Source organism: Glycine max, chromosome 10 (genome assembly GCF_000004515.6).
Source record: "Glycine max cultivar Williams 82 chromosome 10, Glycine_max_v4.0, whole genome shotgun sequence".
NCBI classification, from domain to species: Eukaryota; Viridiplantae; Streptophyta; class Magnoliopsida; order Fabales; family Fabaceae; genus Glycine; species Glycine max.
The window spans coordinates 43,465,695-43,485,781 of record NC_038246.2 but is presented as its reverse complement, the minus strand read 5'-3'; the positions used below and the strand labels follow the sequence as shown (position 1 = coordinate 43,485,781).

General features: G+C 32.8%; 3 protein-coding genes across 6 annotated transcripts; 2 read left to right on the top strand and 1 right to left on the bottom strand.

Moving 5' to 3' along the window:
- On the top strand, positions 1 to 7,495 carry LOC102659886 (micronuclear linker histone polyprotein). 3 transcript variants are annotated; one of them, XM_014763300.3, is made up of 6 exons: positions 1 to 300; positions 2,723 to 2,791; positions 2,959 to 3,079; positions 3,183 to 3,613; positions 4,530 to 4,839; positions 6,281 to 7,495. In XM_014763300.3, the coding sequence occupies exons 1-6, from the start codon at positions 266 to 268 to the stop codon at positions 7,343 to 7,345; spliced, it is 2,031 nt and encodes a 676-aa protein (XP_014618786.2). In that variant the 5' UTR covers positions 1 to 265; the 3' UTR covers positions 7,346 to 7,495. The 3 variants fall into 3 exon arrangements, with proteins under 3 accessions (XP_014618786.2, XP_014618787.2, XP_040861781.1); XM_014763301.3 differs by lacking the exon at positions 2,723 to 2,791; XM_041005847.1 differs by lacking the exons at positions 1 to 300; positions 2,723 to 2,791 and having other exon boundaries at positions 2,976 to 3,078; positions 3,181 to 3,613.
- Positions 7,496 to 9,315: 1,820 nt separating this feature from the next.
- Positions 9,316 to 12,231, top strand: LOC100786109 (RING-H2 finger protein ATL38). Of its 2 annotated transcripts, none has more exons than XM_003535452.5 (3): positions 9,316 to 9,968; positions 10,550 to 10,647; positions 11,688 to 12,231. In XM_003535452.5, the coding sequence occupies exons 1-3, from the start codon at positions 9,810 to 9,812 to the stop codon at positions 12,118 to 12,120; spliced, it is 690 nt and encodes a 229-aa protein (XP_003535500.1). In that variant the 5' UTR covers positions 9,316 to 9,809; the 3' UTR covers positions 12,121 to 12,231. The 2 variants fall into 2 exon arrangements, with proteins under 2 accessions (XP_003535500.1, XP_014618785.1); XM_014763299.3 differs by having other exon boundaries at positions 9,321 to 9,968; positions 10,453 to 10,647.
- A 5,660-nt stretch (positions 12,232 to 17,891) lies between these two features.
- LOC100793522 (cytochrome P450 77A3-like) lies at positions 17,892 to 19,767 on the bottom strand. The gene has a single exon (XM_003536259.5). The coding sequence runs from the start codon at positions 19,725 to 19,727 to the stop codon at positions 18,117 to 18,119; it is 1,611 nt and encodes a 536-aa protein (XP_003536307.2). The 5' UTR covers positions 19,728 to 19,767; the 3' UTR covers positions 17,892 to 18,116.
- Positions 19,768 to 20,087: the final 320 nt, after the last annotated feature.

The window sequence follows — 20,087 nt, the reverse complement described above, 5'->3', positions numbered from 1 at the left end:
AGCTGGGGTAGTTTGGGTCTATGGTGTCCTAGAGGAAGAACTTTCCATCGTCTCTTCAGTTCCTCATTCCTCAACTCACCACAACACAACACCCCACCCTTTATTTTCTGTTTGTTCAAAACTAGCTTCTCTTCAATTCACTCCCAATTTTTCACCATATTAATCTTACTATATTTAATATTTCTTTCTTTTTCTTCAATTTCTGAGTTTTTTTGCTCCAGCAGCTTCGTCTTAAGAAGCTGGTGTTGGAAGTTTGCTCGCGATCATGCAGAACTGCGTGCTCGATCCACAAGATCAGAGGTATTTTCGATTTGCCCACTAATCATTTTCTGAATTTTTGGTGTTCTTCGTGTTTATTATGCTGGTTTCACCGATGGTTTTGTTGGTATACTTTCTTTTTCTGGTTTGACTGTATTGAAGTTCTGTAACAGTGTTTTCTAGCTTGGTTACTTCTAGTTTGCTTCTCGTTGTGGAGTGTTTGATGATTTTTAAAATGTTATGTTGAGTTGAGGTTCCCTTTTTCATTGTGGTTTTGTGTTTATAAAAACAATTTTGTTACATATCAGATAACAAGCTGTGTAATTTATTGTTTTACGGTAATTGTTATCTGATGTGTGATAAAATTGTTTTTATTTGTTTTGGGATTTAGTTTGACCCGACAGTACTTTTTTGGGTTGGTTCTTCTGACATGTTTTTACTATTCAAAGTAATCCAGAGAAAGTTAAAGATCTATTTGAGATTTGTGAACCTAACTATGAGATGGTTCTAGAGAGACATGTCGTGTCTGTGTTTGAGAATACTAGTCCTCTAATTCTGGAACCAGGACCTAGTTTAGTTGGGTTTGCACTTTTGTTGGCTTGTTGAATTGTTAATTGTTTCTGACAGATGGGTGAGAATGTTCCCTTCCCTGGGATTTCAAGTTAGTTTAGAACTCTAGGACTAATTGACTTCAGCTATCCTTGGAATTCAATTTTCTGGACGTCTATTATATTATGATTCAAATATGTAAGGAAAGCCAATGTCAAAAGACTAGCCTATTGGGCAGGACTGTGGGAGAATCACGTGGCTTAAATACCACATTGAGCTTCCATGTTTACTTATTCTGGGACATAAAATTACATATCCCTTCCAAATCTGGGATCCACAGTGGTCAACTGTAGCTACCCACTCAGAGTAGTCCTTCCCCTGGTCATTCCTTTGCTAGTTGCCTCTTCCACTTTGCCCAACTCTCTAGTCTCAGCAAAAGCACCAACTTTTATGACTCAAGTTGATGTAGGACAAGGCTTCTAGATGGAGTTTTACCGAGTAGTAGATAAGGATTGAGAGATGACTGGTTAAACACAACCAATGGGATGATTCTTCAGGTGTAACTAACCAGGAAAAGAAAGTTATTAATAAATTATCAATTTATGATTCTGGAAAAAGGTCTGCCATACAACTGTTGAGGTTTTGCTTTTATAGCGCAGGCTAAGCCCTTTAAGGTTACATGCTTTCCTGCGTACATCTCTTATGATTTCCCGGTTGCAATCATTAAAGTGCAACTTCCTAAACAGAACATACAATCAAGCAAGTTACAAGAACTACCAAATGTGATCCTTGACTCTTACTACTAACCCAAACACGTGAGGAATCCTTGGACTTACAAATAAGCCACTAGAATACTAAATCAACATAAATATGATCTAAATACCACCCAGTACCCATAACTTGAAGCTACAAAAATTGAATAAGGGCTGGTTTGCCTAAGTTTAATAAAAACTGATTTTATAATACACCTTATTTTAGAGGCCCCCCCTCCCCCCTTTCCAGAACCTTTAATTATATATAAATCCATATTCTGTTTGAACAACACATATTCACATACATATACACACTGACACACATGAGACACTGTTCAACCATAGTTTGACTTCAGTTGAACCATCAAATTGTAAACCCAATTATTTTATCGAATCAAGTACTCATAAGGTGGAGAGGGCAGATGGTAGATGAGGCTACTTGGGAGGACAAGATTGCTATGAAGAGTCAATTCCCAACAAGAGAGCTCATCCCTCCAAAATGCTAGCCTCTTTGGTGGGTGATAGATCCCGTACTCAAGAGGAGGGCCCTAATGAAGCCTTAGCCCATCACCATTCCACTGTGGGCCCAAAGGTGTGGTACGTTTATTCTAGAAGGAAGAAGAATGTTGCCAATCCAAATGACAGTTAGAGCCAAGCTGACGTGGAGAGCAGAGATTGGTTGAATGCAAGAGCTACTCACGTTTTTCCTCAATAAAAGGAGGCTAGAGTACGAGGGAAGATTATCTGGTTAGAAGTTTGTTAGAAATGATTAGGCAGGTGTAACCTGGCCTACGGAGCTGAGCTCTGGTTGTAATTTTCCCTTTGTAATCCTCTTTATTTCAGAATATAACAAAGCTCTCAAGCATTCTTATTCACAATCCCTTATAACATTACTGTTTTATTACATTGGTTCCTAACAGTGGGAGAGTCTTATGGCTTAAGTACACATTATGGCTTAAGTACACATTGAGCTTTCTTATTCGTTCAATGTGGGGCATGCCATATTTTAGAACATTTTCCTTAAGGAGAACACTCTTAAAATAAGTGACATTTTCTTAAGTAGTGGGTCAGGGATGTTTTTCTTTCTTTCTTTTTTAATATGTATGAACTCCTCTATTTCCATTTCGTTATTGGACTTCATTGTTATTTTTATTTGGCTGGAGGGAGAGGTTGGGACAAGGTAAAGCAGTAAGAGGAAAGAAAAGAAAGGAAGAATATAATGAAATCACCATGTAGGTCCTCCCTCCCTCCAAATTTTTTCAACATAAATTAAGTGAATAAGTGATAGTTGTTTAGGATTTTTCAACTACCAATTGGCATTAGTGTAATATTTTTTTCCTTTTCCTTTCCTATCAGATCTTCTTTTAAGCTATATTAATTAGATGTGTGTCTATCTTAGGGTTACTTCCTGCATGGAGGATTCCTCTGCAATGACTATTGAATTCCTGCGGGCAAGGTTGCTTTCTGAAAGATCCATCTCAAGAAGTGCTAAACAGAGAGCTGATGAACTGGCAAAAAAGGCATGTTAAGTTTATGTTTGCTAGATTATGGAGTCAAACTTGCTTGATCTTTCTTTATGTCCTCTTTCTAACTTTAAGGTTTTTCCTCATGTATGTCAAGCAGGTCATGGAATTGGAGGAACAACTTAAGACGGTGATTCTTCAGAGGAAGATGGCAGAGAATGCCACTGCTGATGTTCTTGCCATTTTGGAGAGTCAAGGGATAAGTGATGTATCTGAAGAATTTGATTCAGGCTCAGACCTTGGAAATCCTTGTGATTCTAGCGTGAGTAACGAGTGTGCAAAAGAAAGTGGGGAACCTATGAGCTCAAAAGGAAGACAACATGGGTCAGATGAAATGTCTGGTTCCAATGTAGATTCTTCACCAGTATCCAGTAAAAGTTTGTCTTGGAAAGGACGCCGTGATTCTTCCCATTCTCTTAAAAAGTATAAGACTTCTAATTCGAGGAGGCAAAGCAGTTTTTCATCTATCAGTTCTTCTCCAAAGCATCGCCAAGGAAAGTCATGTCGCAAGATAAGACATAGACAAATCAGGTAAGTCTAAAACCTTTTTTTTTTCCTCATAAATTTTGTTTTTATCCCCATTTATGTTACCAGGTTCCGTGGAGAACAATGATCTTTTCCTTCTTCTTGTTCTTATTCTCTCAATGCAAGGTAGCCAACAACTAAAAAAAATCTGCTTGTTTCTAGTTTGAACTTGGTTCCAACTCTTAGGCTTAGGGCCTCTGGCTTACCAAGGTTATACCTCTGGCTGCTGACTTGCTGTATTGCTATAAAACCTAATTAAAAAAAGTTGTGCCTTAATTTCTCAAACATGTGATAAATTCAAAGTTGTTTGAGCTCATACATTTTTTATATATAAATTTTTTAAGTTTCTTACTTTCTTTTGATAAGTTCTTGATGCCTCATTTTCGTTTTACATGTTTTGAGAAAGTGTCTCTCTCAGAAAATCATTAATGTTTGATGAAAAGTGAGAAGCTGGACAAATACTACTGAATTAGGTTTTTATGCTCCAGAATGGAGTGTTTTAGCTTTTTACTTCTTATAGTCTTGTTTTATCTGCTCCAATCCTTGATATGCATAACCAACAACTACAACAACCAAACCTTATCCCACTTGGTGAGATCAGTTACATGGATCACACGCCGCCATATGATATGTATGAGATTATGTTTTGATATTAGTCCCGATATTATATTTATTATTAGAATATTCTATTTCCTATTAACCAGTAATTGATTGATCCTGTAATCAATATCGATTCCCTTTTCTATACTATAAATAGCATGAGGTGTGGTCTAAATTGACACATAACATTATATTAAATAATTCTTATAATATACATAACCCTTGATTGTAATTTATATGTTTGTATTTATATTTATTTTCTCTTGTAACACTTATCTTCCTGATTGCTTGTGAAGTTGATAAATAAGTTGTGTTTTCCCAGGTCGGTAGTGGAGGAGTCTAGAAATAAGTTTGCTAACCATGAAAATGAACTTGCATCCTCGTCTGAAGGATTTCCAAATTTCTTAGATGGTGGGTCTAACATGCCGAAAATAGAATCTGAAATTCAAGAAGAGGGTGGATCAGAGGCAAACCCACTTAACAAAAATCATCATGTAGATGGATATGTAAGAGAGAAGGACATGGAAAAGGCACTTGAACACCAGGCCCAACTTATTGACCAATATGAAGCAATGGAGAAGGCTCAAAGAGACTGGGAGGAGAAATTTAGAGAGAATAACAGCACAACACCAGTATGCTTCACATAAACTTATCATTTACTAAGTTCTTTTTCTTGAAACTTGATGTTTGGTTGTTGCATGTATGAAAATCACAAGAAGGTTAAAATGTGATTTTAGGCATAGTTTGATTTTGATTTTCATGAAACTGCTTCTTTCATTAGACACAACAGGTAAGAGTTGTTGTCCTAGGATCTTTAATTGTTACTGTTTCAGATTATTAGGAGTTTTGCAATACTATGTTCTGTTGCACCTCGTCTATTCTGCATAACAATGGTATTGGAGGCAAAGGTTTGTAAAATCAAGAAGTTAGTTGAGCAAATAAGAAAGCAACTTTTCCTGATTCTTAAATCTTTTAAGAAACTCTGCTTTGTTTTGGAAAGTATCTGTGTTTCATACTGCTTTGAGGGTACTATACTACCACTTTATTGTGTTATTTAATGTTTATATTCTTCTTTCTTACAAGAGTTTGGTTAAGGGAGGGAAGGACAGAGTAAATGACAACATGCAAATTGCAATATACTAATTGTACAGTGTTAGACTGTTACTCAATGTTTATTAAAAGTTACTTTTTGTTTATTTTGACCTTAGTAGTTAAAATACTGGAAGTATGTGCACAATCCTTATATTATATTACATAGAAATAATATTTGATACACAAAACAAGAGGTACATTCAACAATCCTTTAGGTCCTAAAACTGTTATTTGTTGAAAAATACATATATTTTTATAATTTGATTTGCTTTCCCAGTTGAATTTATTGTCTGTCAAGGATCAACTCTCCTGAAAACCATCATTGGAGTGCATATTAAAATTAAAATGAGGACAATTGACAATGCACAGGCTTATTGTACCTCGTGTTAAAAGTCAAATTTAATTAGAAAAATCTAGTTGACAAGAATAAAGCTCGAGTCTTGACTGATTAGTCATGTAGATGTTTTAATATTATGTTCAAGACTTAGTCTTAAAAGTTAAGCTGAAGGTTCAAGATTAGTCTTATATCTTTTGTTATTACCAATGTCTTTTGTAGTTGTTGCTGTCGTTTAGAGTAAGTAGTGAAGCAACTTATTTGAGTAGCAAATTAGGAAAATTGTTTTTGATCCAAAGATTAAAGTTAGCTCACATGCAAGAATTTGTAAGATCTTTCTTTTTCAAAAGGGAAGTAGAGAATAAATTGAATGAAGCACTTATATGAAGCTCGGTTTGAGCCAAAATGTTTGAGGTTAAGTGTTTTTTGTCTATTATATGTCAGCTTTTTAATCTTTGCTTCCACTATATTGAACAAGTAATAATTACATTCTCCTGATTATTCTGTTAATATAGTTCAGGTTGTTTTTTCTATTAGCTTTGTACATCAAATGGTTTTATGATTCAAAATAGGTTTTTTACTGCTTTTCTATTCCATGTAAAATCACCTGAAGTCTCAAACTTAGTTTTGGGTCATAAATTATCCAGGATTCGTGTGATCCGGGGAATCTCTCAGATATGACTGAGGATAAAGATGAAAGCAAGGTTCACATTCCATATGCTGCTAAGGTGGTCACCTCAGATGCTCAAGAGAATAAAGGAGGACCAAGAGGTGTTCACTTATCTGAAGAAAAATTCAAAGCTGAGGCCAGAGATATTATGCCAAAAACTCATGATGATACAGGAGGTTATAGCAAACAGAAGAATACAACTTTTAGCACTTCTGATCTGCTTGGTCAACAAAACTCGCATTCCCCACTGAAGGGAAACGAAAATGAGAGCTCAGTAGACGGCCACTTTCAGTCTTCTGATATGAACCGTCAAGATCCAGGTAGGCATGGTTACCATGATTCAAAGCCTACTTATTCCTTTACAACTGATATCCATGGTGTTCAGCACCAAAATGATGCCTCAAGAAACAAAAATGACCTCTATGCATTAGTTACTCATGAACAACCTCACAAGTTCAATGGTGTACTTGAATCACTTAAACAAGCTAGGATATCCCTACAACAGGAACTCAAGAGATTGCCACTAGTAGAGGGTGGGCACACTGCTAAACCCTCTGCTTCTGTTAGTAAAAGTGAGGATAGATTTGAAGTTCCTGTTGGGTGTTCTGGTCTCTTTAGACTACCAACAGATTTTTCTGGAGCAACTGCTAGTTTCAATGTTCATGATTCAACTGCTGGATTTGGTTCAAACTTTCATGTTAATAGAGCCATGTCTAGAACTTCTGATGGTCACTTTTTCTCCAGTCTTCCTTACTCTGGCACACCATTGAGCTTGCCTGCTGATGATCAATCTCTTGCCATCCAATACGTGGAAAACGGGTCAAGATTTGATTCTAACAAGGCCCTTATTGATCCTTTCTCAAATGGAGGTTCACTCTCTTCCAGTAAATACACATATCCCACGTTTCCCATCAATCCATCCTATCAAAATGCAACACCACAAATGCCATTTGGTAATGAACTTTCAAGACCCTATTCAAGTAGCACAGCCAGGGTTCCTCTTGCAAATCGTTTCTCGTTTAATGGCGATCATTTAAGATGAAACATGTATATATAATATCATTAGGTTGCTAGCAGCTACTCTTGTTGTAAAAGTAATGGTTTTTATTTGTCATGTACTTTAAGGTTATTCTCTCTAGTTGTGTTGGGAAGAGATTTTTTTATGACAAAATACACTGAAAGTTCGTCCTTTCATCTGGACTGTGTTTACTTTAAATGTCGCACTATCAATCTTGGTCATCAAGATTGCTTCTGGACTGTGTTTACTTTAAATGTCGCACTATCAATCTTGGTCATCAAGGTTGCTTCCATGTCTTAGATTTATCTCTAGATTGATAATTTTAAACTTTGAGATTGACTTTGAAAATGTAAAATATGTTTCTCTATTTTTTTAGCAGGAAGGATCTAACATGCAATCTTTTCTTCCTTTCCCACCTTCTTGTGTGTTGTTGGTCTTGGGTAATTTGAAGAAAAAATATTAAATAAGTATTATCTTAGTGTTTTATTTGTTTTTAAATCTGGTATAATTGAATGTAATTTGGGATGCGTGTTAAATTAATCTCAATCACAAAAGGAAGACTGTCATTACATTTATCTGGTTTTGAACTAACTCTTAGTCATTCTACAAAGTTGTTGAAGAGTTTCTTTAGATAGAATGCATATAAAAGTATTATGACGTGGTGGAAATTGTCATGACAATAATTAATTACCGCATCTATATTCAAATTTTCATTACCAATTTTCTAATCTATGAAAGCAGTGTGACTCGCTTCTAGAAGCATTATTTCCTTTAGACTTTTTTTTAAGCCGTTTGTTTTAGACTTGTTAAGCAAACACGTTTCTTCAACATTATCTAGCCTCTTATCCATCACTCCCCCACCTATGTCTCGGAGAATTTCAACATCCTTCTCAGCTTTGCTTCCTCCATATCATATGATTCTTCCCACTAGCAAGTTTGTAATTGAAGATTTCGGATCTACTGCCAAAAGTAATAAGACAGGATTTGTTTTTATTCACTTTTCACTTCTTTTTTCGCTTTTATTATTGTTTCACACCCTGAAGTTAAGTACAAAATAAAATAAAAGATTGTTTTGGAAATATTCAAAATTTAATAAAGTTTAAATAAATATCCAGTGCTGAGTAACATAAAAAAAAAAGTAATTCAAGATTTTTGGTCGTAACCTTCCAATAATAATTCAAGATTTTCTCTCTTAAAAGTCATAATTTCATACCTTACAAAATCATTTGAAATTAATACAAAATCTCCTTATTTCCTTTTTTTACGAAAAAATCTCCGTATTTCCTAAATAGTAATACTACTATAATGACAGTGCATTAGAGTGTCGTATCAATATTTTCATTAAATATCATATATTAAATTAACATATGAACCAAAATTGTACAACAAAATAACGAGAAATCAAATTTATAAAAAAAAGGACGAAATACATCAAAATGAAAAGGTCAGAGGACAAAAGAACAATTAATTATTACATATAATTTCCGAAAGAGGCTTTCGATTATTAAATTTAAACTTGATTCTCACGTGATCACCACTGTCTTATTAAATTAATTAATCAATCTTCACTTTCTAATCCATTAGCTAATTATTTAATCACTAGCCTCTGCCTTGTTTGGATCAAGAAAAGTGAAAGAAAGAAGAGAAACATCTTATTTGATCCGAAAAGAATGGAGAAAAATATAAGTAATATATTACAGTACTAACTTTGATTTTAAAGTTTGCAAAAAAAAGAAAAAAAACCTTTAATTTAAAAAAATATTTAAAATAATTTGATGCGAGAATTTAAAAATTACAAATCATTTCTTTTTCTTCTCTCTTTTTCCTGTAATCAATGGAAAAACAAAAATAAGAGAAAAAACTCTTCATTATTTTACTATTTCTTTCAAAATTTTAAACTAAGTTAAAATTTTAAAAAAATCTTATATTTTTTTATTTTATTTTCCTACAACAATATAAATTAGATGATAATAATATCATCGCAATATTCTACTAAAATCCAAATAAAAACACAGCTAATGAAATAAAAAGTCTACTTCCCCATTGAGAGAGTCATCCCTCATCTTCTCTGTTCTATAGCAAAAAAACAGTAATCATAACTTGATTTAGATCTCAAAAATCTTGATCATCACCATCATTACCTTTAGATCTTTCTCCCTTTTGCTCACTATCACTCTCAGTCTCTCACCTATCCACCCAACATGCCTTCTAGGGTTTCCATTCTCTGTGTCACTGGGACAATACAACAGTCCCAATTCTCACCCTTTCACACCACCATTCTCTGATTCACCCTCCACCCTCATATCCACCAAAAAAGCATGCATCTTTGGTGCCACTGCCTCAAACCCACTTCAGATTCTCCTCTGAAACCCACTGAGGGTGTTGTTGGCGGTGTCTCTTAGTGTTCATTGGTGTTCACTGTTCAATTTGGGGGTTTTAATCTGGAATCTGAAATTGGATCAATTTGGAGTTTATTTTTGGTTGCAAAATGATTTCTTCTGGGATTAACTTGGTGATGACTGTGATTGGGTTCGCGGTGAGCACCATGTTCATTGTTTTCGTCTGCACCAGGCTCATATGTGCACGAATTCACCTGAATGCTGCAAGGAGATCCTTTCCTATTGCCTCCAGATCCAATCTCAGCATGGTGAACATTTTTTCACTTTTAAAGTTATTCTTAATAGTTTTATTGTTTGGGTGATTATTTTTTGGAGTTCAAGTTCTATCCACTGTCAGTGTATTTTCACACTCTCGACCAATTAGAAATTATGACTTTTAAGGGACATATACTGTAAAGAGTTTAATTTCTATGCAATGGTGTTCATGACATGACTTTTATGGTTTTTATGGTAAAGGTTAACAAATTTACTGTGAATTTGTGATTGGGACTTTACACTGTATGCTGCATAGACTATTTAATAAAAATAACAAAAAATAAGAGAAAATACAAAATAGTCTATATACACTCTCGTCTAATCACAAATTGTCGTATGTTATAAGTTTATTTATTTTTACAATAATTATCTTAAAAAGTCATACCAATTATGATCCCTGATTGGTTGACAATGCAAAGATTTTCACACTTTACATTAACACTGTATAGAAACTAAACTGTTTTTTTATATACGCAGGCTGATTGCAGTGCAAACTTTGTGTTGTTTACCCATTGAATATGATGTCATTTTGTATGTTGATTTATCAATTGGACATTTTTTCATCCATGTTCAGATGGAGCGTGGTTGCCATGGTCTTGAACGCGTAACTGTAGCCAAATTTCCAACAAAGAAGTACAGTGACAAGTTTTTTGCTGCAGCAGAAAATTCTCAGTATGTTCACATCTCTGTTTCTGATTTTTTTTTTTTTATCCAACCTGTCTATGACGTTAATTACTGTTTAATACTCTTTTGGAGGCAAAATAATATAATGTAGACGTAGTTTATGCCTAATTCTCTTGTTGAGTTAAGAAGAACTTCACTGTAATGAAGGTGTCAACCCCAAATATTGAAAGACATTTAAACTAAAGAAGGTTGTGCATCTTATAGGGAGGTTATGGCCATTTGTTTTGTGGCTTCGGATGGCGCATTTGATCCCATGTTCTTTAATTTGAAAATGTGTGTATCTCACATGAGAAAGTGTTATGATGATATGTTACTTTGGCTTAGGAGTTAGGACTAACTCTTGTCAATGTCTTGATTGGGTTGTGCTATCTTCATTTGTTTTGTTGATTTCTTGCAAAAAAAGCTTATATTAGAGTGGATTTCTTTTGCACTATATGTGTATGCCATGGGAATGGATCCTCTCATGTCTAATTTTTTCATGACATGGCCAAATTTTGTGTCTATCTCTTTCTTGGTAGACAAAATATGTGGGAACTATCTAATGTTTGTTAGGAGGGAGAGAGACACAAATTTTAACATGATCTATCATATACTCCATTGAGGGTCCTTTAATATTTTACACATACCCCCTTCATTATAACCTTCCAGACATTATGACAAAGAGGTAGTTATGCAGGCAAACCTTGTGGGAGATCAGTGCAATTTATTCATGTCATAAATGTATTTTTTTTTGTTCTGTGTTGTTGCTTCTAAATTAATGATGAATATGATAGGACATGTTAAACTTTGTTCTTGTTGGAAATTTGAATACAGCTTGGAAGTAGTTGGGACCATTGGTTTCTTGTAATTCTTATAAAGGATACAAAATCTGAAGTTTTTATGAATGTGGTTTATGTTGTCACTTGTCAGTAACTTTATTGAGGGGAGTGCTTTAGCTATTGCAGTTTTCTCACATGATCATTTATGACAGTTCCCATTCAGATAGTTATTTTCCTTGTTTTGAAGATTCATTTTCATTGTATTTGCAGATGCACAGTCTGCCTCTCAGAATACCAAGGTGAGGATATGCTGCGTATCCTCCCCTATTGCGGACACTCCTTCCATGTGACCTGCATAGACTTATGGCTGCAGCAGAATTCCACTTGTCCTGTTTGTCGAATATCGTTGCGTGAATTTCCTGATAGAAAGCGGTTAATGCAACCCCTGTTCAGCTCTGCTTTGCAACCTCACTATGACATAGAATCCTTTGACAATCGTCATTATCACTGTATGATAGCTGATAATGGATTATCATCAAGAACCCCTGACAACCATGCGGTGAATCCTATAGAAGAAGATCATTTTCCATCCGAGGGTGATGGAGCAGTTGCTATGGACAATATCACCTGTTTAAGTGAGGGTGACTTCATTAAAGATGAAGGGAAGAAACATGTAGAGAGCCCTTCAAACTTCCGGATTTGATTGGTTTCATGGAAGTTGAAGCCTCAATATGATACTTTGAAATCACAAATTGAGTATAAAGTTAATGTTCCAAAATTGGAGTGAAAATGTGAAATGCATTAGCATGCTGAAGGATGGTTGATATCTTTTACTGTATATATAGCTGAGAACACCCCCCACCCCCCGAACTGCACTTTACTGTCTTCTCCTTTGTTCTTTTCTTGATCTTCAATACTAGATAGTATTTGAAACTCTCTCTCTCTCTCTCTCCCTTCCTAATTGTAATTGTTGTAAGACTAGAATTAGTTGAATACCCCTTCAAAACTTTGTATTAATGCAAATCCGTACAGTGCAATTAATGTATCTTGTTTTTTTGTCCAACGATTGGCTTTTCATAACACGAGTTATTTTAACAAGGTTCCATTGGTGCTTATTTTCCCTTATTTTTGAAGGTATGGTCCATAGTTAGCTAGTTTCTTGTGAAAAGATATGGTAGTTATCTATTTGGGATTGGGGAAAATGGAGCCTAGAATAACGGTTTTAAAAGAGGAATGTGATATTTTTCATTGTTTTCATCACTTTTGGGGTCCACTTCTCTCCGGTAGAGAAAATCTTTTGTTACGTGACTTCGTTGTTTTACTTCTCTCTTTCATGAAATTTTGAGTCTTCTTCCATTAGAGAAAATTGCACTCCGGAAAGAGATTTTCGGAATCCAATGGAAAGTGTCAGAAGTAATAGTGGGAATGCAGAAAGTTTTTTTTTTTTTTTCTTTCATTCATAGGACTTGAATTCAAACCAATTGCCTAAAGTATTTAGGTCCACCATTATTTATACTAATATATTTGTATATTTTGTAGAGTAAACATTGATATTTCATATTTTTAGGATATTAATTAAATATATTTATTTTTATTTGATATTTTTCCATGGGTACTTGATGTTTTTAGTCCCTCATATTTAAAATTAGTTTTCATTTCTGTTATCTTTTTAAAATACTCACATTTTAGTTCCTAAACATAGCAACCTTTTTTTTTCATCTATACAAAGACAACGTTTAAATATTTCAAATCTAAACCTAATATTTTAAAATAATAGACTAAAGATACCATTAACGCTAAAAAGATTTATAAAAAATAATATTTCTGCATGTACATTGTAAAAAATATTTAAAATAATTTATTATAAATTTTAATTATATAAATCATATTAGAAATAAATTTGAAAAAATAAGTATTTTTTGGACATAAATTATATCTTAGATTTATTATAAATAACTTATATTATGATATAATGTTATTTTAATTATTTCTATTTGAAAAATATTAAAATTTAAAATAAAAGTAAAGATATTAAAAATGATAGGTCGAAAAAAATAAGATATTAAGAAAAAATCTTAAAAAGCCTCTCATTAAAGAAAAATCATTAAAAATATCTCGTTGAAAAATACTAACAGCTAAACATATTTTCTGTGATTAGTTTAATTTATTTGTACAGAGGAATATATAGCATTGCTCAATTTTAATATTTGGTTGCACATTTCTCTTAAATACGAACGAAATCCCTAGACCACCCTATCATTTAACAAGATTAAAGAAACTTTTGGATAATCAATTTGCAAAAATCATTATTCTGAGAAAAAGAAAGGAGTTAATGCCGCCGCCAAAGTTAGGAGAGTATGGTCCACATACTCAATGAACAAGTTTCTTCTCGATAATTGGACATAAAATTAAAATCACAAATATAGACTCACTTACGCAACAAAAAATAAAATGGAAAAAATAAAATTCGAGAGCAAATAAATTCTACACAAACTCACTCACACATAAGAGAGGAAGAGACTTGAATTTTACAAACTAAAATTGATTTCACTTTACAAATATTACATGATGGTGGCCTTTTATAGGAAAGCAAATGGTGGTACAACAAAAAATAATGACAGTATTACTAGAAAGTAAATTTTTAACATTGATTATTCAAAATTTTCAGCATAAGTTATTAATCAATGTTGAAACTTTCTTTTTAGGTTGAGTGGAAAAAAATCTTGAAAGTAAAATTACTAGTAGCTTAGTAATGTTATTATTTTTAAAAGCTTGATTTAAATATATTGTTTTAACCAAAATTTCTTCACTCTTTGAGCATTAATTGACTGGTAAATGGCTCCATAGCCATAGGTTAACAATTGCTATGCCATCGCTCCGACCAACAAGAAGAGCAAAAGGGATGGAAAACTTCATTGTGGACAAAGTAGTTCCACAGCCCACAGAATTGTCGTTAGTTGTATAACTTGTATTAGAGTATTTTTAATGCATCAGTTATGGCAGAGTTGGTTTTTTTATGTATAAGAACTCAACACAATACTAGTATTAGATGAAATTATTAATCATCAGGTCATTTATGATCTCAATCAATAATTATGTAATAGGTAGATAATAATATTTTAAATTGATTAGTATCTCTTAAATTAAGAAATAATACAATTAAAAATTAAATAATTGTTAAATATATCTTTAATTTAATAAATATATCTTTAATTATTCATATGTCACATGATTATTGGTTAAAATCATAAATGACAGTTGGTCCCAAATCACCTAATAATTTTTCCTAGTTACAATAGTTGTTTAACTCAATTTTAATTGTCCTAATAATTCTAAAGAAGGCAAAAATTTCTTAAAAAATTGTTTGCTATAATAGTAAAATTGTATAAAAAAATTAAAAATTAAGTAACTCACATTAAAGATGTTCTAATAAATAAAAAATCAGTAATCTATATTTTAATGATTATGATTGATAAAATAATAGTGTGACTTTAGTGTTAGAAACTACATTAAAAATTATAGTGAAATGTACTGTATATAAATTATTTTTTGTTAATTCCTTAATTAATGGTCTTAGTTAATATTTTCTTATAATAACACCCTATTCATCCGTTAAATACAGATGAAAGAAAAATAAGGAGAGAGAAAAAATTAAAATTTCAATTTAAGAGAAAAAAAAATCATTTTTGAAGATATTTTTTCTCTTTGTAATATATTTTATTTTCAACCAAATAATATATATATATATATATAATTATTTGTATTCTCTCTGTATTTTTTTTTTCTTTCCTTTCTTCCAAACTATTGAGTGTGCATTAAATTTGTATGACACCATCTTTTGATTTGAAATTTTGACTAATCTTAAATATTTATGTTTTTTTTCTAGTCACATTTTATTGACCTTTTTCAACTAAATGCTACCTCGACCACAAGTCCTCAAACGTCCTGTGAATAGCCTAATACAAAGCATACCACTCCTTCCATTTTATCTATTTTTTCTTCTTCTTGAAAATAAGTTATGCTTATATTCATACTCAAAAGTCATGTTATGAAATTAATTTCTTGAAACACAAATATCATTAAAATCCCTTTTAATAAAAATAATTTCATACACATAATCAATCAGAAAATCACATCTATTGGAACACAGTGTTCTTCTTCACTCAATTACACGAAATGTAATTCACTCCCTCACACATTCATTCATATATCACTCACTATTTCAAGCAAGGAATTGCATACCTACACACTAAAAATAACACTAGAGACAAAAAAATGATAGAATGAAAAAAAAAAGTGTTATTAAGATATATGTATGTCATTTTATACAAACAAAACAGAGTAATGATACTTTACACTTGGGCTAGACACTTATAACAAAATTTTATGTTATATTAAATATACTATCAAATTTACACCACACAAAACAAAATTAAACTCTCATACCATCTTTAACGATATAGTTTAAAAATTTAACAATCTATTAGTTTAATAAAGATATTTTATTAAATTTGTTTAGCATTCCATTACAATAAGAAAAAGTGACGACTGTCCACTATTACATTTACGGTTATTTATTTCACATGTTTACTAATTTCCAATCAATTCTTACATTTTTGTTTTGTTAATGGTGTCGTAGGTTATCAGTTAAGAAACTAAAACAAAGAATTATTTAATATTGAAATCATAAAAAAAGCTAGCATAAAAAAATCATAAACAACATAATTTTACATATTTTAATTAAAATATTTATTATTTTAATTTTTATCAATTTCTCCAAAGACACTAATTAGCATTTCCTTTTTAAAAAAAAAAAGAAAATCAATTCTTGCATTTGAATCATAACAATTTATTATATCTTCGGTTCTCCACGTGACTTTCATAACAATGACACACACATGATTCGAAAAAGAAAAAAAAAACAATGACACGTATTTTTCCTTAACTTTTTCACCTATATCACGCTAATCACTTATGTGCTCGAAATGAATGAGGTTATACATGGCATGTTTGTCTGATTCTAACATGTTTAGTGAATTCTGATTTATAGGGCGGGCACGGATATACATCGATTCCATCACCCCATAAACCTGAGAGTAATAACGGTTTGGTTCAGATTATTACTCTTAACTTAAATTTTAAAATTATAATTTCGGTGATAATTATTTGAGTATCACTATATCATTTTTAATTTTTGCTAGTAATTTTATAATTTTGATTTTTAAGACAGTTCATTAAATTTCTTTCATCTAAACATAATTTCTTACCAATCCTTTTTATTTTATTTTATCGGAGGAGTCAGGTCTGGACCATTCTAATTCCATTTTGTAAAAGGTTTTATTATTCAGCAGTGGTATGGTATGGTATGTTTGTCCACGTGTATAAATGAAAATTTTCTCTTTTTTTATATACAATAAGGTCAACTATGTTTTAGACTTCATAAAAATTACGTACTTAAAATCTTTATTGTGAATGTCATCTTTAATATTTCCTTGGTCTTAAAATAAATGTTATTTTAAATTATTTTACAAGATAAAAAAATAAAAAAATAAAAGAATAATTTTATAAAATTAATTTTATTAAATAAATAAAAAATAATATTTAAAAATTAAATTAATATTTATTAAAAGTATTAATGGAAAAAAATAATTAACATTACATCAAAAAATTAAATATAACATTTATTTTAACATTTTTTTCCAAATATAACATTTATTTTAAAATCAATGTGATAGGTATATCCGTGTGAATTTGGACCAAAAATGATATATACTACAGAACTTACAAGTTCTGGATATAATTGTAATAGTAAAAAAGTTACATTTTTTGTAAAATTCATTTATTTTAAATACTAAAAAAAATTATTTATTTTAAATAAATGATTCTGAATTAATAAAGAAAAATTTCAACCACTCCTTGTACATGAACGCTATTTAAGTTATATTTTTCCTGTATATAGGAGTATTATTTTTGTACAGTAAATTTTGTTTGTTAAATAAATTTTACAAAACTCAAATCAATAATGTGATGTAAAAGGAAAAAAATAATGACTGCAAAGACAGGTCATTAATTATGTGCAATACTGTTTGTGTTACGTGTGTATGTATATTCGCACAGAGTTACGTACATCACATCTCACTGCAAAACCTTTAACATGCGAGTTTAGATGTCATCTTCAACGATTGCTATCGGAGTCCATTTTTGTCTCAGTATTATAGTATATTTATTTTTTTGTACATCACTTTACAGGCTAGCCGACACGAAATAAAACAAATGATGTGACAAATATATAAATATGCATACTTTGCCTTCCTTTGCCATTTTTTTCTTTAACAGCAAATTAGAAAAAACAAGAAGAAGAAAACTAATTAATTCATTCCCAATAGAAAAAGTTATGCCTACCACTAGATATATATCTATGGATTTCTTCAAAAAGGGATATGTTCACATAAATAAACAAGATAACAGAAAATGTCCAACAAATTAAAGATCCATTTTTGTCATCAAAACAAATATTTCTCCAACAAACCGGACCAATTAAGAAGGCAATATAATGATGTGATGAAACTTGCAGTACTCTGTATGCAAATCCACCACAAACCACGATGATGTATCCATATATAATAATAACAATAGCAACAATAATATTTATGTTATCTGTGAAATTAAAAACCAGAAAGGAGGAGGAGCAACAAAATTTTACAAGTGCACTTTTTCTCCTCCTCCTCCTCTTGGTTTGATGGTTGCTCTTAGAGACTCTTTCATGACCACAGTGAACTCCCACTTGCCAGTGAAATCCAACTTCTTCTCTGGTGGGTAAGCATCCCACTCAAACTCCTGCACCATCCTAGCCATCATGAGGTGAATATGCACTGTGGCCATAGCCAAGCCAGGGCAAATCCTTCTCCCAACACCAAAAGGCATCATCTTCACCCCAGTTACCCCGGTTATGTCTGCTTCCTCACCCCCAGAGATGAACCTCTCGGGGTCAAACTTCTCAGGGTTTGACCAATTTTTCGGGTCACCAGCAATGGCTGGTGTGTACACCTCAACACTTGCATCAATTGGTATGTCATAACCACCCAAAGTGGTGGGTTCAGTCACAGCATGTGTTAGCACAAAGTGTGTTGGAGGGTGCTTTCTAAGAAGCTCCTTCACCACAGCGTGTAGGTATGGCATTTTCTCAACATCCTTTTCATCCACTTTCTTCTCTCCCACCGTCCTCTTTATTTCTTCATAGAGCTTTTTCTGAACGTGAGGGTTTGCTATGAGCTGTGCTATGCCCCACTCAACCGCTGTTGCTGTTGTGTCTGTGCCACCGTTGAGAAACTCTGAGCACAGTGAAACCAATTCTGCATCAGAAGGTGCTGATTTCTTCCCTTCAACTTTGAGATCAAAAAGTGTGTCTAGGTAGGAAAACGTTGTGGCGGTGTGATCTGAACCCGGGTTTTGGATTGCTCTTCTTCTTTGTTCTATAATTGGAACTAAGAACTCAACTTGTTCTCTACGAACCTCCAAGGCTTTCTTTCTTTGCTTTGAGAAAAACGGACTTAGAATTGGAAGATAGTCATCAATTCTCGGATCCAAGGTGATGAGAACACTCTTCATAACCTGATCGATTCTCTCAACTGTCTCCTCATCCATCTCAAGACCAAAACACATAGCCACAAGTATGCAAAAAACAGCAAACCTAGCATCTTTGAGAACCCAAACCGCACCATTATTATTCTCGGCTTCGTCCTTGAGCCTGTTGATGAGCTTGTCCATCGCATTGTCGCGAACGCTGCGAAACTCCTTAAGTCTTGTTGAGCTGAGCATGTTCTGCACCATGTTCCTCCTGAGAGACTTCCACACGGGGCCATAGGTGGCAGCATTCACGGTGAACTTGTTTTCGCTGAAGATGGTTCTGGTGGGATTCTCTGGAGGCCTGGTGGCGTAGGTTGCACCCTTTTGTATCATGGCCTCGTGGACCAGTTTTGAGTCGGTGAGGATGATCATGGTCCTTGTCCCCATCTTGAGGGTGAAGATTGAGCCATATTTGAGTCTCACATCGTTCACGTATTCAAAGAAAGGTTTCCCGGAACGAGCAACTTGGAAGAGGTTTCCAACAATAGGCCATCCAGGGGGTCCTGGAGGGAGGTTGAATTTTTTGGATTTGGATTTGGATTTGTGTTTGAGGAAGAAAATAAGGCCAGATAAGAAGAAAGCTAAGGCAGTGAAGATGAGGTGGTCGTAGGAGGGAAGAGTGGCCATTTTAGGGAGAGAGGGAATGAGATGGTTTATTAAGTGAAGTGGATGAGGATGATGCATAGAGGCTATAAAAATGGAAGGGAGCGTGAAATTGTAGGTGGGGTTAATTAAAGCATTCAAGAGAGAACATATATAAGAAGGTGGTTGTGGTGGTGTCACTACTTTTTCTTTTGATAGTTAATAAGTTATCTCTAAAATGTAGTGCAGTGATAAATCAACTTTTAAAAGCTAAAAAATATATATTTAATAAAGTATAACAAATTAATTTTAGGGAGCACTAAGTATAACAAATTGATTTTATTTTTAAATTTGTGAAATTGTTTTTATTAAGTTATAATATTTAAAGCTTAATTTAATAATATTTTTTATTATTTTGGAATCAATTTGACGTTAAATTGTAACGTTTAAAATCATATTATT

Excerpts from the sequence above, each read along its gene's own strand:
- LOC102659886 (XM_014763300.3), top strand. The coding sequence starts at position 266 with ATGCAGAACTGCGTGCTCGATCCACAAGATCAGAG. Across the intron at positions 3,080-3,182 it reads CTGATGAACTGGCAAAAAAG|GTCATGGAATTGGAGGAACA; the intron begins GCATGTTAAGTT and ends TATGTCAAGCAG. Across the intron at positions 4,840-6,280 it reads AGAATAACAGCACAACACCA|GATTCGTGTGATCCGGGGAA; the intron begins GTATGCTTCACA and ends TAAATTATCCAG.
- LOC100786109 (XM_003535452.5), top strand. The coding sequence starts at position 9,810 with ATGATTTCTTCTGGGATTAACTTGGTGATGACTGTGATTGGGTTCGCG. Across the intron at positions 9,969-10,549 it reads CCAGATCCAATCTCAGCATG|ATGGAGCGTGGTTGCCATGG; the intron begins GTGAACATTTTT and ends ATCCATGTTCAG. Across the intron at positions 10,648-11,687 it reads GCTGCAGCAGAAAATTCTCA|ATGCACAGTCTGCCTCTCAG; the intron begins GTATGTTCACAT and ends TTGTATTTGCAG.
- LOC100793522 (XM_003536259.5), bottom strand. The coding sequence starts at position 19,727 with ATGCATCATCCTCATCCACTTCACTTAATAAACCATCTCATTCCCTCT.